Source organism: Calonectris borealis, chromosome 12 (genome assembly GCF_964195595.1).
Source record: "Calonectris borealis chromosome 12, bCalBor7.hap1.2, whole genome shotgun sequence".
NCBI classification, from domain to species: Eukaryota; Metazoa; Chordata; class Aves; order Procellariiformes; family Procellariidae; genus Calonectris; species Calonectris borealis.
Genome location: NC_134323.1, coordinates 21,083,953 through 21,101,028, shown reverse-complemented (window position 1 = coordinate 21,101,028; position 17,076 = coordinate 21,083,953). Strand labels below are relative to the sequence as shown.

Genomic DNA, 17,076 nt, shown 5'->3' with positions numbered 1-17,076 from the left:
TGTCTTGCTGTTGCCTTTAGTAGGGGTAGAAGTGGGACTTCTGTTCTGTTTCTGTTTAGGAGAAAAAAGACTGTTGCTCAAGGCTCTGTGGGGCCCTGAATGCTAAAAATGACAGCTGCAGTCGGGCTGTGGTGCAGAGAGCGAGCTGTCACCTCTGCTTCTCTCGTAGTGGGATGGAGATGGGGGGGTGGCAGGGACTGAAAGTCTGCGTGCTCGTCACAGATCTGTATTTAAACTTGGGCCTTGCAAATGACACAGCACAGACGCTCTGAGCTTCTGCTCAACATTCAAGGGCAGAATCCCAGAGGGCCTTGCAAGCCCTGTGGAAAGTTGTCGTGTGGCACTTTGGTGGAGTGGGTATCTGCTCTCTTTTACAGCTAGAGAAGCAGAGGCACAGATATTAAATTAGTCCCTTGACAGCACCTGATACTGTCTGTGGCAGAGTAATAGGCAGGATCTTGGGTCTCCCATTTCCTTGGTGCTGTCCACCCTTCCTTCCTTCCGCAAAAAAATCAGTTTTAATCCCTTGTGGCAATTTATTTCTCTTCTCTGGGTGCCAAAATTTCTGCTCTTAAACTGCATCCTGTAGTTTTCATACAGCCCCAAGAGTCCCAGGATCTGTGTTGCAGCCCGGAGAGCCCTGCCTGGTTGTCGCAGGCAGAAGTTGGTTGTGGCTCCTCACAAGAAGTAGCCCTGGTTTGAACACTGTGGTTGTGAGCTGCCTGATGCTCCAGAACCACAGCCTGACTACCTGTGTGGCTTCTCCTTGCCCAGTCACAGTGTTTGCATTTTCAGCACAGGAATGTACAGATTTAGGCTGTGATTAGGTTTGTCTGTGGGCTGGTGAGTTCAGAACGGCACATACCGCCATTCTGGCATGGGTGACTTTCTAGGCCTTGAAAAGTTGGGCCTCCTATGTTTTGGGCCGCTGAAACTGTTTCACTGAGCATCCCTGTCCTTCCCTTCTCTGCAGAGAATTAAGAAAGATGTTGACAAAGGCACCCTGCATACAGATATGTTCCTGCTGAAGACTGAAGGTGCAGGCAAGGAGGAAGGTAAGCTACTGCTGCAGGAGGGCCGTGCTGGAAGTGATGCTGCAGGACTGTGAATGCAAATCCTCTCTCCTTCTTTGAATAACAGATCAAAAAACCCCAAGCCTAGAACAAAATTTCCCTTTTAATGAAAAGCACTATGCCCCAGTGTTTTCTTTGGGGCTAAACACAGCAGATGAGTTCATTTAAATATTTCTTCTTCCCAGAAGTAGCTAAGTGCATTTGTGTACTGTGACTCTAGCTTAAAAAGAAAGGGGCTAGGGTGAAGGAAACAGCAGTTGCAGGGGGATATTGGAGGAATTACGTTCTCTTTTTTTGTTTATGTGTGCTAGAGAAGGAAGATGGGCCATCACATATGCAGGCAGAATTCCTCACTGCTGCACTCTGCAAAGGGAAGTGGGCGCTTTTTGCTGCAGCAGACTGTACGCTGCACAGCGGTTCTGTCCCCTTCTCACACTCCGTTTTACAGCCTGAAAAGATGAGGCTGTGTCTGCTTTGCTGAGCAAAGCTTTCTGGTTAGCCGAAGGCTGTAAGCAGTCATGGTTCTGAGCTCCAGGTGACTTGATTTCAGAGCTAAGGTAAATGGTAGCTCTGACACAGTGAAACTCTGGGGGACTGGAGCTGGTTGGGAAACTGGCAGAGCTCTGGAGGAAGGTTCGGGTATACTTTTTGTCAGAGAATCACTTCTAGCTCACAGCATTGTCTATGTTGACGCCTCCCAGTTGGTCCTGGAATAGTCTGAGATGGAGTGGAGGGTCTCCAGGCTCCTTGCATAACTATGTGAGAAGCTCTGGCCTGCACAGGCAGCTTCAGGAAAAACTACAAGAAAAGATATTTTAGGGATTTTTTTGGTTTGTATGTGGGAGGAAATTAAAACAACATTTTTAAATTCCTGTTCTCTGGGACATTTTAATCACTGCTCTTCTGTTTCACAACAGAGAATCTTTGGGATTTCAGAATTCTCCACACTGGAAATTCCTTTGACAAACTCTCTTTGGTAGGGGTGTCTCACTTACAGACTCTTAAGAGAGAAGATTGGGGTGTGATCTCATTAGATTACCTAGTGCAGGGATATTATCAAGAGTGGTTTTTTTTAGTTGGTTGGTTGTTTTATCTGTGAATGTCCCCAGAAATAGGAATTCCATCACTTTCCTTAGGAGAGAGTGTATTTTGTCCTTGGCTCAGGAATGGGATAATCTTCTTTGAGCTGAATTTCTAAAACGTTAAAATTGTGATTGATTTCTTTAAATGTGACTGTCTTATAGTAGGATTTGGGGAGGAGGGTTGGTCACATACATTGTTTGGATTCCAGACCCTGCTTGCATTATGTCCTATTTATAGTTTATCGTGTTGAAATTGTGGTTCTTTTGGAAACACAGTGTCTAGCTAGTGCATATGCTCCCAGCCTGCATTTTAGGGATTTGCTCTAAATCCAGAGTAAAAAGGATTGGAGCAAAAGCGGAGGGTTTAGAGCACAAGCTTTTTCCCGCTGCTAAGCCCTTTTTTTAAAGTGTGGTTGGTTCTCCTTACAATGAACTGTACTTACTCTTGGGGTTAAGGCAGTGGTGCAAGTGGCAGATAAGGTACTGTAGTAGAAGGGTCCTGAGGAGAGAATTGATGTAGAGTGGGCTCCATGGGGTAACCGAGGTACATTTCCTTGGTACTTGAAGGCTATATATAGTCCTTGTTTGAACTCCACCCTCCTGTAAAGCTGTATATACCTTTCAAGAGGTTCCTTGCCCCAGAAAGCACACCCTGAAGATAGCTTCCGCATTTGCTTTTGTTGAAGACACAACGCCTTTCTAAGGGTAGAAGGGATGTGCGGATTAGCTGCGTGATTGAAATGGAAATGCAAGTGGTTCTGATTAACGTTGTTGTTGAAGGCGCACTGTGCAGTCCTGAGAATGTCCAAAATGGATCGTTGAGTTACTTGCTGGAGTACTGAAATGCCTTGGAAGGTAAGAAAATGACCAGGATTCTCCTTTGCTGATGTTTGTATTTGCTTTTATCCATTACCAGACAAGTGGGCATGGAGTCGGCTCAACCCATCTGGAGTGAAACCCACTCCCAGGTCTGGCTTCTCCGTGGCAATTGGTCCCAATAACCGCTCCCTTCTGTTTGGAGGTGTGCATGATGAAGAAGAGGAAGAGAGCATTGAAGGGGACTTCTTCAACGATATTTATTTCTATGACATCGGGAAAAACCGCTGGTTTCCTGGACAGCTAAAGGTTTCGTTTTAAAAATAACACAGATATATTCAGTTCGTTCTCCTTGATCATCTGACACCTGTCCTTTAGGCCTTTTTTGTCCTCACACAGCTTTCTTGCAGTGTGGAGCAAGCCTTTCTTTCTAATAACTCTGGGTGCTCCAGAAGCTGAGCCACCAGGTGTGGCTGCTGCTTTGATCTGTGACCCACTGATGGTGAAGAGGGGGAGAGGCTGTAGAAATGAAGCTGGGGATGTGCAGCTCCAGCAGGTTTTTGCTACCAGACCACCTGAATTCTCTAACTTTGTGCTGCCCCTCTCATTCCCTGCCACATAGCTCCTTGTGCTCTCCATGCCCTGCTTCCACAGTGTGATGCAGCCTGTCACCCTCCTGGGGAGAGAGGAGGCCTGTGAGCCCTGATGGTTGGGCACAAAGCGAGAATGGTTCAGGAGGCAATCCCCGTCCTCCAGGAGTCAGGCTGCATGTGTCCCGTTGTTCTGTAATGCAAAATGAAACAAAGCAGCATGAAAACGTAGTTACGGTGTTTTACTGGAGGCCGGCACCTGGTCAGATGTGTAAGTCTGACACGAGATAGTTCAGTAAAAGCTACTGTGAAAAGATCTTGTGTTGCGTTGGGATCAGAAAACCTCCCTCTTTTCCCCAGTGTTGATGAGCTACTAGAAGAGATGAAATGTTAACCTTGGCTCTTAAGAACTTTAGAAATGTGGCCCTCAGTTCAGATCTTTGATTTTGTTTGAACCACTCTCAAGGGGGAAGTGAGGTGCAAATGACCTGGTTGAACTTCCTTGTTTCCACCCCCACTGTTTCTGGCTTTGTTCTCAAAAAGGAGAAGTCAATCACATAATAACAGGCAAACATGCACTCAGATGTTCGCTTCTGCCTTCCTAGCTGACTGTTTTCCAGTCCTTTCATACAGTACTTGGAAGACCTGAAGTGCTTCCTGGTAATGCACTGTAATTTAGCACCCAGCAATTGTTTTGATTTCACCAAATGGTGGGTTATTTTCTCTTGCTCCTGTCACAGACTAGTGGACCGTGCGTGTGTTTGCATGCACCTGCAAGATAGAGAGCAAAAGAGCTGTTCTCTGTCTCTTCAGCACATGCTGCCATTAACAGGGGAAGCAACTCCATGCCATGGCTTCTCTAGGTGTTTCATTGCTCCTTGTTTTATGGCTGGTAGAAGTTCATGCTGCGTGGGACGTTGCACCTATCACTTGAGACTTACAATTGTGGTGAAAAATAATTGAATTCTCCCCCCTCCCTCCCAGCAGCATCGATAGTATTTGTATTAACTGCTGTACACGCTATTAGGTGCACACAATTCACGCGCAGTCTCCTGTTCCTTGTTCCTGTTAACAGGGACCAAAATCAGAGAAGAAGAAGCGAAGACGTGGCAGACAAGCTGAGGCAGAGAGTGCTGGAGACGAGGAGATAGAGAAGCAACCTCCCCAAGGCCCGGTGGAAATAGTCAAAGAGGTGGTGGCAGAAGATGGGACTGTCATGACAATCAAGCAGGTAATCTCTGGACCTGCAGAAGAGAAGGAGAGGTCTGAATCGGAGGAGGAGGAGGAGGAAGATAGAGCCTTGGGCCAGCAAGTGGAGCCATGCCCACGTTCGAATGCCATGTTGGCGGTGAAGCATGGGGTTCTCTATGTGTATGGGGGAATGTTTGAGGTGGGGGATCGCCAGTTCACCCTCAGTGACCTCTACAGCATTGATCTACACAAGATGGAAGAATGGAAGGTGCTCGTGGACATGGATCCAAGTAAGCTCTGGTGGTGGGATCTCTCTCTCTGCCTTTAGTGTAGCAACACTACGCTAGGGGGAAAAAAAAAACCAAAACAACTATGGCGTTTTCTCAAGCGGTGGTGATGAGCTTTTGAGTAGTGTTTTTTCCTGGGCACAGGAAAAAGCTTGGGAGTATGTGATATGCAGAGTTTTACAGTCACTGTCGCTGGTCCAGAGCTTTGCGATCACCGTAGAGAGTGAACTCTGGTCTCTCTACTTTGAAAACCAAGATGTGTAAACAGAGCGTCTTTGTTCACTGGTGGCAAGTTCTGGCCTGGGAAGTCCTGCTGTGCTATGCTTGTCCACTCGGCAGAGGACAGGGATGTATGGTCTTGCCTGTCCTCACCTTTTCAGGACAGTGAGGGTCTTTGGGTACTGCAAAGCATGTGGGCATTAGTTAGGGTTATCTCTTTGTACCTTAAATGCGTAGTATGTTTGCTGCACGCTCTGAATACCCTGCTGGGCTGTTCCCAAGCTGGGAAGGCTAGCTCAGGGGATGTGGCAGGCATAGAAGTCAGTTCCCTGAATTCCTGGCTACATGGTCATTACATGAGTGTTCAGTAGTGTTGCAGAAAACATTACCTGAGAGACCTCAATGAAGATGGATCTGATGGATTTTCTACTCATTGTTGAAAGAAACTGTGGGTCTGTCTTAGAGCAACATATCTCTCATGGTAGTGGCCTAGTGATTCAGCCCAGGTCATGTGCTAGGCACTGCAGAGGGACATCAAAAGAGGGTGCCCCTGCATGCACGGTTTGCATGTGTGTAATGGGCAAAGGGCAGAAAGGAAGGAGTCTTGCTCATGATCACCGAACTGTGAAGTGCTCGGGAGGAGAGCTGACTCTTGTCAGCAATCGGTACTAACCAGCTTTTCTTCCCCAGCTGTTCCGTGCTGTTCACTTCTTCCTGACTCTATTTCATCTCTTCCCACTGCTCCCCGTCAGAGGCAGGCCCTGTACAGCGGGTGGATCTGCGAGGGCAGTGAATGCAGCAGGGCTCTTAAGGAGTACATATGTCTGACCTTGCCCTGGCATCCTCCGTGACAGTTCTGGTGTAGGAGTGGGAAACAGCTTGTTATTTATTTCTTCTATTTTCTTTCTCATCAAAGAAGCACAAGAATGGCTGGAAGAGTCAGAATCGGATGAAGAGGATGATGATATGGAAGGTGCAGAGGGAGGGGAGGAAGAAGAGGAGAGCTCTGAAGAGGAGAGTGAAGATGAGGGAGGTAATGATTAAGATGAATGTTGTCTTCATACTAATATAAAGTGGGTTTTAGTACAATACCTGCTGGCTCCGCTGCCAGCCTGGGAGGCCTCACTGGCACCCACGTGAGTTTTCCAGCAAAAGCAAAGTTTTCATAGTACACTGCTCTCAGGGTAGAGGAGAAATTTCATTGGTTGCTGATAGGTTTTTAGGCTATTACATTTAAACACATGAGCTGAAGAGTAGTCTTGGCCGGGTTGACACATGGAAGAGCAGATTGCCGTCATTTGCTGTTTGTGACCTCTCTTTCTGTCTTCCTCCCGTTGTGCACTAGGAGACGAGCAACACCCATCTGTTCAGCCTGATGAGAAGCACGCAGACTATCTGTCCAGGACAGAGCAGTATTGGATTAAACTGGCCCGCAGCAACATGGGCCTGGATGCCAAGGAGAAGAAGGTGGTGAAAGTGGCACATGCCATGGCAAAGGCTTTCTATGAAGACTCAGTCTAGATGTTGCTGAGGCTGTTCCGTGAGTGAAGAAACATGCTGGGAGCAGTAGTTAGCCCCACTGAACTCAGCCTGATGGGCCAGGCGGTCAGTGTGTCCAGAAGGCATCCTGGCACTCCAGCCTTTGCCTGCTCTGAGTGCCTCTGGGCTGACCAGTCTCAATATGCCTACTTGATTAATGCTTTGGATATGCGTTATTCCCCTGGAGGTTGTGGGGAGGGTCTTGAGGAACAGGGTTGCTGTCCCAGCACTTGTTCTGCTGAGGCTGGCATAATCAATACTGTCATATTTCTGTTCAAAAGTTGTTCTGAGTCTGTCAAGACAAGCTGCACGTCACAATGGTTCACTGGTCCCAAATTCCCTACCCTGACTGGGGCCAGAACATGTCTCCAAGGATTTCTACAATAAACTTAATTGGTTACATCATCTTGGTTTTCTCAATTAATCCCATCCTAGCTTTTCTGCTGCTTTTTGTCTTGCTATGGAAGAGGGATTGGGGTTCCCACTGTGAAATATGCAGGTAGTGGTTGTAACATGCACCAGCAGCCCTGAGATGTGGCTGCACTGCCTGGAGAAATCTGAGAATCCTTTCATCCCTTATCTGTATGAGAGCCAGCGTAACTGCTGATGCATATAACAGTAGAAGTCTCTTCCTTTTTAATGTTGGCTGTAGCAGGTTTTGCCTTTGCTTGTGGAATCTGCCGGTTCAGTTTCTCACATGTTGACCAAGAAAACAGTTGTCCTACAAGTGAACTCTTTATGACCAGTGAAATGTCCTACCTTGAGACCGGATGGCTTGTTGAGGACAGGAGGGAGTGGGCTGACACTCTCAAGGGATTTTTTTTTTTTTTACCCCTGCTTCCTGACTCAGCCCCTCTCCTCAAGGCATCGCTTTCTTTCCAGCAGAGCAGTGCTGTGGTCCGTAGGGACAACAGATGGGATACAAGTGTGTCTGTTGCAGCAAACAAGGGATGACTTGAGTTGACACCAGAAGGCACTGGCTGTCCTTGTGCAGAGAAATCCAGGGTGCCATGGGTATTGTTTTGGCAGGGGCATCACCAGGGAACCAGCTCTCAGGAGAGCAGTGCTAGGTTCTGCAAGACTAATTAGAATGTAATAAAGATTAAATAGAGCAGGCTGCCAATGTGATTTAATTGTCAAGATAAAACCATGTTTGATAGAGAGGTACCTTCCATGTAAAATAACGGGCGAGAGGTGAAAACAAACCATTTATTGATAACCTAAGGAAGAATCCCTAGTGCTTGCTTGGCTAACAGCATCAGTTGCCCTGTTGCCTGTCACTTGGGTTAGTTTACAATACCTTGATGTTGTTGACATTTGATCCTTTGTGTGTGTGTGATGTCCATGGCTTTCTGTGCAAAGTTTTGGGGAATCTGCCACTGAGTTGCATTTGCAGATTTTGCTTTAATTATTATTATTATTTTTATTTATTTGTTTATTTTTGAAAAATAGTGGGTTTAAAATCACAACATTTGTTCCAAAGGCCCAGCCAGGCAGGGGAAAACACACTTTTTGCCAGATGTACTTTATAATTTTTTGCCTTTTCAAATATAGATATACGCCCTGAAATATTTTTTTCCCTGAGCTGAAGCCGGGTTGCAGCAGTGCCAAGGATGAAGGATAGTTTTGTACAGTGCTGCTGCAGCCGCAGGAGAAGATTCTCCCTCCCCCTTCTCCAGCAGAGAGACTGTTGGATGAGGGAACTAGATGCATCAGATGAGCTGGAGTGTGTGCAACGATAATCTGAGGTTTTTCCTTTCATCTTTTCCTCAAGGGCTCTGGAACGTAGTCCTAGTTGTGTTCTGTGCCAAGCTAAGTATGACTGGAGAAGGCGTAGACTGGAAGACAGGCTTCCAAGGAACCTGTGAGTCGGGATGGGCCAAGTGTCCCGCTCCTGCGAGCGGCACAGCAGCGTGTTCGGGCAGCCTCACCGCCTGCCTCGCAGAGCTGAGGGAGAGGAGGCTTTGGGGGTGGGTTGCAGGGGAGATGTTGGCTTCCCAGGGCTGTCACTGCTCTGCTGTGAGGTTGGGCTGACCTGGGCATGCAGCATGGTTGAGTTCTTCCCAGAGCTGGGGTTTTGGATGAGCCAGTGTAGGCGGTGGTTGGTCATATGGCTTGGTTCAGGAGGCTCTGGCGGCCATCCTTAGGTTGTATGATGAGAGGATGCTGCCATGGCAAACTGTCCTGGCCGGAAAATTGAGGCTTAGTTGTCAGCTCTGACAAAACGAGGCTGTAGCACTGTAATTAGAACAGCCTGCATGGGGACCGAAACCCACACAGTGTCCGTTCTCACCGGAGCATTTGCAGCCATTGGAGTTGAGACAGAAATTAATTCTGGTGCATCTGCAGCCGCTGCTCAGCAGAATGAACAGGACAAATGCAGCACTCCCTTGAGCCCTGCAGCCGGCGACAGCCAAAGATCTGTCTGGACACCCTGGCCCATCTCTTGCTGGTGTAACTGGAAGCCTTGGAAGCTGTCACGTCTTGGCTGAGCAAATGAAACCTCTGAGAAAAGGTAAAACTTCTCACCTCAGCAGGGATGACTGATTATTACCTCTACATTAAGTGCCTACAGAGGAGGTCAGAATGTGATGGGCTCTGCCATAGCCTTAAGAAATGCAAACTGTGGTATTTTGATACCAAACTGTAATGGTACCTTGCTCCTCTGAGCATTGGCTGGAAGTCTCCTGAAGCTGGATCAGATATCTGGCTGGTTTTCTTGCATTGGGTCCAAAAGTACCGTAAAGAGGAAGGTAAGAATTTTGCAGGCAGACACACATCGGTGAAATGGCTTGCCTAAAATGATACCCAAGAAAAGGGCCAGGGCTAGAACTTGGTGGAAAACTAGGAACGACGAAACTCCAGCAGTGTCTGTCGTAAAAGTCTGACACGCACAAAGAACAGCATGTACCTTTTTTAATGTATGAACGCCCAGATGAAATTCAATTATTCCTTTGGCATTCATCAGACCATTCGTTTTGCCCATCTCATTGTAAAGGGATGAATGTATAAACATTTACATAAGAGAAAGAGACCTCAGTTTATTATTGTATCTGGAAACAATCAAGCTGTTGGGGTTTTTTTCAGCTAAAAGACAAGGCTGAAAGTAACTTTTTTTTTTTTACTCACTCCTTGAGGAAAATGTGTTCAGTAATCCCTTTTCTTTTGGGCCACACACATACTGTAATTGCTCTGTAAGTAACACAGTGAAATCGGATTTTTCTATTACGTTTACATGCACAGCTAGGAAGGGAAAAAGCAAATAAAGGAGAGTGCCAGCTGAAGTGCATTTTACTTTAGGGGTTGCACAAAAAAGGCCACAGCAGAAGGTTAGTGGTTTCATGTCTAACTCAACCTTAGGTTGTAACGCATGGGATTGTTTCTCCCCCATATCAGCGTGTGTGTTGTAGTGTGACGAGCATGGAAGCGAATGAACCTTGCTGTGGAGTTTATCAGAGAGCAATCAGGGTAATGGGGCTGACCCAGACATAAATGCTGTTTGTAGATAGAAAGACCATTCCTAGCATCTCTGCTCATGGGATTTTGCTAATAGTGAAGACTTAGTTCAATCAGGCCGAGTTGCTGGTCTCTTTGCAGCACTGCCTCCCTGCTATGGTGGCGTACGGAGATAAACCAGTCCTAAACTCTTCTGCTGGCAAATCGCTTGTTTGTCAGGCTTGTCATGCTCTGCACACACTGGGCTGATCTCCTCGTTCCTCATTCGTCTTTGAGAGAATCTGGGCTCATTCACAGTCTGTTTTGTATCAGCAAAACTTCTGCTTTCTTGCTCCAGCAATACCGTGGATGGGTCCAACCAATACTAAACAGCCCTGAGCATTTTGTGTCTGTCAGCAAGACAAAAAGGCTAGACACACACGTTCTTACAAATGCAGGTCTCTGAGGGATGGGGGAGTGGGAGCATATCAAATGCTTTAGCTTCTGCTGGGAAACAACTGTTGGCCCAACAGCTGCAGCATCCCTCATCACTAACCCACAGTCACTTAACGTTATGGATGACCAAGAAAAGAGCTTTGAAACATGCTCCCTGCTGAAGGGGTTGGGGAGCAGCGCTCCTACTGCTTGCAGGAGTAATTCTCGCAGCTCTCCCTTCCATCGAGACCAAACACCTGATACCAAAATGCAGCTGCTGTTGGGGTGGGGGCGGCTCTCTTAGGGAGGAGGTAAGGGGTTGGATGTTGGTGTTCTTATCACGTTAAAACAAGTCAGTCTGTAAGAGAGCCTGAGCCTTGCTAAACTGTCAGTGCTGTTAATAGTGTACCCAAATTGGGGGTAAAAGGAAATAGGCAGATGATAAGGATTGTGAGTCTACTAGGTAGCAGTGTAGTGGAGCAAATAACACCTGTGCGTGAATGTGAGTCTCTCTGAGGTTTATCTTCCATTGACACCTCCAGATGGGGAATGTGCAACCCACCACAGCACTTCTTAGAAGCCATCCATCCAACAAAAACTTTTGGGCAATACTCAGCATCTCTCAACATCTAGAAAGTAAAGTTTCCTTTAACGTTATGGAGCATGACCTCTGAGATGCCTCGAGTGAAGGGACACGGCTCATGATGTATCAGAGTTACATATTCAGACTTTTGGGCGCTGATTAGTAGCCATGGGTGTTCACTACCTGTTGAAACTCCCTGGCTTGGCATGGTAATTAAGTGATTATGCATACCCTGGAAAAACAGGTTGGTGGTAGTGCTGAAGCTAAGTGCCTGTGGGTTAATAGTTGAAACAGACCAATAAAAGGAACTCACGAGCTTGAAATGCCTCTGAGGGAAGCATAGTCCTGGTGGATGTTATTCAAAGGCAAGCCATCTAGTGCTTGCTGTGCTCAGGGTTGTCCTCAGCAATGGTTCAAGCCTTGGGCTCAGTGCAGAGGTGGTCAAGGAGCCTTGCTGTGAAGGCCAGCGATAGGCAACAGCATGACTGATGCAGTTCATTTAGGGGCTGTGCAAGGAGTTGACCAATTTCCCTACACCAGGAAAACTTGCCACCAAGTCAAGAGCCTGCAAGGCCCATCTCCTGTGCAAACAATTTACCCACGTGCAGCAAAGCTGTGCAGCATGGGCAGGAGATCCAGTCTGGCCTCTGCTCTGTTCTGCTTTAGCACAAATCTCTGGAGCCAACCTCACCCTATGACAGTTTTAAAAAATTCCTAATTTTCCATCCTCCCTTAACTTGCTAAAGCCTGTCAGGACATGTAATTACTCCTTGGGTTTCAATTAAGACCTTCATCATCGATATGACATCATTTCTCCTCTCACCCCTCCCCTTCTGTGGCAGTCTGGATTTTTTTTTCCCCAGCAGTACTTCATAACTCCACTCGAGGTAAATAAGTGCTGCAACAGCTCAGTATCTCTGAAAGATCAGGCCCTGGAGAGTCCCAACACGCTCGGAGAATCTAGGTCTCGGGTACAAGTGAACCAGACGCCAGATGGGCCGGTGAGAAGCTGACGTGGCACGAGCAGGCGGAGGATTTTTGTATTCCTTCCTTCTTGCCATCCCCAAAGATGTGTCAAACCAGCCCGTCGCTCACACAGGTGGGTCTGGCCGGGGGACCTGGGTGTCCCTGGGGAGGGACACACGGCTTTTCCCCAATGGCTTTACTGCAATGGCAGGAGGTGGGCTGGTTCCTTGAGCCCCGGCCCCTCCTTGTGTTTCGGGTGCTGCGTGTTCCACTGTAGGAACATAAAAATACCATTGCAGCCTAAAAAAAAAAGATACAAACCTTCAGCTGTTCGCATGCATTTGTCAGTGTGGACATCGACCAGCAGGTATGGACAATTTACATAGATTTATATGCCACGATGGTAGACGGTTTAATGTGCCTTAGGTAGATACGCATGAATCCAGGGCTCATAAGACAGGGAAATATACTGAATTACCTCTCTCTCTGGGCTACTTCTTAAGAATATTTCTGCCCTTGGGCAAATGTGAAAAGCCCAGAACTAAGACAAATTGCTCAGTTCCCTGTGATTAATAAAAGAATCATTATTTTTAAACACGTGGTTTGGGAGCCAATTAATATTAGTCTTCGGCTATCTTTCATGCTGAACAAACCTCAGCTCGATGGAGGTTTTATCCCGTGGAACAAAGAGATGAAAAGTCCAAGTTGCATTTGTGTTTGTATATAACTGCTGGTACGTGGGCAAGAGCAGGAAGAACTAGTCAGTCACCAGTGTGAAAAAGCTGGTCATGAAATCGCTAGTACTTTTATTCGATTGATAATGAGAGGCATTTTTGTTCTGTTTTATATATATCTAAATATCGTACTGTGTTTGCAAGTAACTGTTTAACCTGCTCCTGGCGGGACCTTTGTGTCATGCACTTGAATGCACAAAAAAAGTCCTCAAGAGTCTTTACAAAGAGTTGCAACCAGAATTACAAAACACGTGGATGGGTTCCTAGGGCTGCAATCACAATATATCGTTATTTGGTTCATTTCAAGTGTGCAGCAACCATTCAAGAGTAAAAAAGATGACTAAGGACCCAAAAGGAAAAACAAAAAAGAAACAAACAAAAAAAAAAGAGGTACAAAGATGATGGACAGTTACTGTGGAAAATGAAATAAAAAAGTTATTGGGGTCTTGCTGCCTTCAGTTGTCATTTACCCTGTCCACCCATAGCCCTCTGCCTGAAAAGGGAAAGGAAGAAAAAGAGGAAGAAAAACTGCGACAGGAGGGAATAAGACCATGTAAGGAAAAGAACTGAATTTAACTGGCACATGCTCTAATCCTTAGTTTATTTCTGGTTAAAAATATAGCAATCCAGTGCAGTGTAATAAGAAATCTGCCGAAAAGGTAGCAGAGAAACAGCTAAAACAGAAGCAAAGCAAAGCTGAGTCCACAAGTCAGGGCTGTACCCAACAACTCTGTATGTGAAATGTCAAGGAGGATTTTTTCCCTCCTTCCCCCCCACCCTGATATATCTGTATATGGGTTTCATCCCACCCTTGGGTTGCTGCCACACTCGCACCCCTTCTCCTGTTGAACGGAGCTGCAGTGGGTAGAACTGAGGGTGGAATTTGGTCCCTGGATGTACCAAATCCCAAACAAGCCATTTGAACCGTACCTGGTGGTGGTGGATCACCGGCAAAGCCGATCTCCACGGCGGGGAAAGACGGCGTGGGGAGGGGAAGAAACAGTACAGTCGTTTTTGAAAAGCAAGGGGATATCAGCCATTTCCAAGCAATTGAGCTAAAACCACACTCTTGTGATTGGGACCATAACAGCTCAGAACAGGGATACGGCATCTTTAATGAGTATGCATATTATCAGTGGGGACAGGGGAGGGGAGAAAATCAAGGCAGGCATATTACAAAGATGGTATAAACAAACAAATTAAGTGACATAGAAAAAAAAAAAAAAGAAAAGAATACATCCTTAGAGGCTGCCATTGCCAATGATGTTTGTTTGTTTTTCTTTTTTTTTTCTTTTTTTTTCTTTTTTTTTTTTACAGGGACATGTTGGAAGCTGGAATATACATCCTGCATTACAAAGTGCAAAATACTACATGCTCAGAGCCCAAGCATGATGTCTGAAACAGTCCACAGCAAGATGTAAGAGACAAACCCACCACCCTCTCCCTCCTCTCTGGGACATGCTCCAGTGCTCCTCCCCAGATGCCTTTGAAAAACAGTTTTATCTTGTTTTGCTTTATTTTTGTTTTATCGTTATCCTAAGTAGATCGGAATTGAGCCCTCTCTCCCCAGTCCCTCCCCACCAGCCTGCTCCCTGGCATCTCTGTGCACGCACGTGTTTGGGATGGGATGCGCAGGTAACGCTGCTCCTCGCGCGCTGGCGAGCACGGCACGATGACCAGCAGCTACTCAATTCGTGTTGCTGAAGGTGCCTGCAAGTTTTTGGGGGGAATGCGGGTACACATTTTTACCCAGGAGAAATTGGCTGTGAATTAAAAGTAGCACTGAGTGGTTTTCCAGCCTTGCCATGGGGGGGAGCAGCCTGGGGAGGAGGAGTGAAGGCAGGAGGGTGATGGGGCTGCTGCTCACACCTTGTGTTCCCTATTCCCCCCCTGCCCCGAGAAATTTAGCGAAACACCAATTGCTGCTGTGTTTTAAAAACAAATAACAAAATGGGGCCCGTTGCCCTTCTCCCATCTTCCACACCTAGACGGGGTTCATGCCTTCCCTGTGCTCCTTCTCTCCTCCTTACAGCAATGTTTCTCCATTTGCGAAGGGAGAAGGAAGAAAAGCCTGATTTTGCTTTTCTCTCCCATTTACGTTATCATTAAAGCTGTTGTGGAATTTCCCTGGGAAACTTAGCCTGGAGCATCCCAGGACCCGTACATACTTCAGACGAACTCTCCCCATGGTCCCCTCATCTAGTCTCCGTTTTGGGGTTCATTACTGTTGTTATGAATATATTTTTTGGGGGTGAGGGGAAGGGAAATGAGGTTTTATTTTGTTGGGATTCCTTCTCATCCTTTCCAGTGTTGGGGGGGCAGAGTGTTGATAGCATTTTGCCATGCCACACAGCATAGTGTTATACAAGCAAAGAATTTTGGCTAAAATCCAAAAAACATTACCCAGGAAAAAAGGCAAACTGTGAGTGAGACTCGATCGTTTGTTGTTCTTCTGTGAAAAGACTTGGAAATTGTCATAGGACAGTTCGAGTTATGATTTTTCCCTTTTTGTTGTTGTTTGGTTTTTTTTTTCCCCCCATTCATACATGTAACTGTTATTTTTGCAAACAAGACAGTCTTGAATTAGATGAAAAAGTTAATAAACAAAATGGCGACTCCAATATTTAGTAAGATCACCATGACTACCAAGATGGGAGCCGAGCCCTGGAAGAGAAAGAGAAGGAGAGGAGTTAGAAGGTGCGTTGAAAGTCTGTCTAAGGTTGCCTTGTAGCAGGGGTCGGGTGCTGCGCTGGGTCCGGGGTACCGCAGGGCGGGTAGCAGACGAGCAGACCCCAAATGGCCGATTGACACCCTCCAGCAAACGATCCCAAAGCGCCTGGTAACCCTCGCTGAATTTTTGCAGGCTGCTGCCTTAGTGAGGAAGGTGTGGGTAAAGATCTCCCCCTTCTGCCAACAGCAGAAGCAGGGACGAAACCCAGATGTATTGCTTCCGTCCCTGTGACAACAAAGAGGTCACCCCTAGCTCCTTCCCCTAAGCACAATGTCCTCCTAAGGCAGCCCTCCGATTCTGCACGGGCAGACAAAATCCCTCTCCTGTTTCACCAACAGAAATGAACTGGACTCTGCCAGGAGCCCCTTTGCTCCCTCCCCATGCTGACCCGAAGCCCAAGGCGTTCTTGGGGCCCGCAGCATCCCTGGTAGCGCTGTCCCTCTTACGCCTGGGTGAGAGCAAAGCTGCTGGACTCCTGCTTTTCTGAGCCACTTCGACCCTTGCTTTCCATCCATTTGCCTCAATAGACACGTGTACCTGCAAGTCTTGGGGCAGACTCTGTTACTGCCATGCATTAGCACAAACGGCACCTAAGTCCCGATGTGAGCCCTGGACCCAGCGCCTGCCAAGCAGACACCTGGATGCACACCCACCGGACCCATCGATTAAGACAGCAGTTGCTCACGGACTCCCCCATGTCGTGCATATAGGAAATCTGGCCTTAAAAGAATAACTAAAATTGGTTGCTTACCCAGGGTGGTCAATGAAAAGGGAAAAGAAAAAAAAAAAAAGATTGTATTGGATGATATAGTTGTTTGGGGATGGTTTGGAGGAGTCGTCAAAGGACATTTCCCAATGAACATGATTGCTTTACAGGTATCCTGGTAATGGCAAAAGTCAGGCCAGCATTCGGTGGCCTATGTTAAGGCAACATTTTGGGAAAACGCTAATAACCTTTCCTGAGGTTCATACGGACCAAATTAAGCTCTTGGGGTCTATGTGGAAACCATTGCAGCAACTCGCATCACGCCGGCCCCTGCAGCCACCCACCGTCAGCTGGGTTGAAGCACACACCAGAAGCATCCATCACTTTCCACCGAGCATAACGGCAGCCCAGGCAGCTTGTGTTGGACCTGATGAGGATGTGGCTGCTGGACCCTATTAACATCCCAGGAATGATGGGAAGAGACCGCTCAGCGTCAGGACTGCAGACAACCCTCCAACGCACCTTTCTGCAGAACACCGGTCAGAAAAACATCCACCCTGCCACCTCGTCCCTGCCATAAAACATTTGCTGTCCTGAAGTGTTAATGTGGCTGGCGTCAGGGTGAGCAAGCGTGTGTGCAGGTAGGTGGTAGCTATTTCTCGGAGTAGCTGGTATCCTCGTCTATTCTT

At 47.0% G+C, this 17,076-nt stretch overlaps 2 protein-coding genes across 7 annotated transcripts in view; one reads left to right on the top strand and one right to left on the bottom strand.

The window, feature by feature from the left end:
* Positions 1-7,202, top strand: part of KLHDC4 (kelch domain containing 4) — a 28,889-nt gene extending 21,687 nt beyond the window's left edge. For 5 of the 6 annotated variants that reach the window (XM_075161562.1, XM_075161568.1, XM_075161565.1 and 2 more), the window contains 5 exons: positions 974-1,055; positions 3,072-3,280; positions 4,637-5,042; positions 6,175-6,291; positions 6,604-7,202. In XM_075161562.1, coding sequence (XP_075017663.1) covers positions 974-1,055; positions 3,072-3,280; positions 4,637-5,042; positions 6,175-6,291; positions 6,604-6,779 — 990 coding nt within the window. In that variant the 3' untranslated portion in view covers positions 6,780-7,202. Of the gene's footprint in view, positions 1-973; positions 1,056-3,071; positions 3,281-4,636; positions 5,056-6,174; positions 6,292-6,603 lie in introns of those variants that run through there. The other variant, XM_075161563.1, reaches the window with a different exon arrangement.
* A 5,401-nt stretch (positions 7,203-12,603) lies between these two features.
* JPH3 (junctophilin 3) overlaps positions 12,604-17,076 on the bottom strand; it is a 60,037-nt gene continuing 55,564 nt past the window's right edge. The window contains exon 5 of the mRNA XM_075161561.1: positions 12,604-15,614. Coding sequence (XP_075017662.1) covers positions 15,534-15,614 — 81 coding nt within the window. The 3' untranslated portion in view covers positions 12,604-15,533. The remainder of the gene's footprint in view (positions 15,615-17,076) is intronic.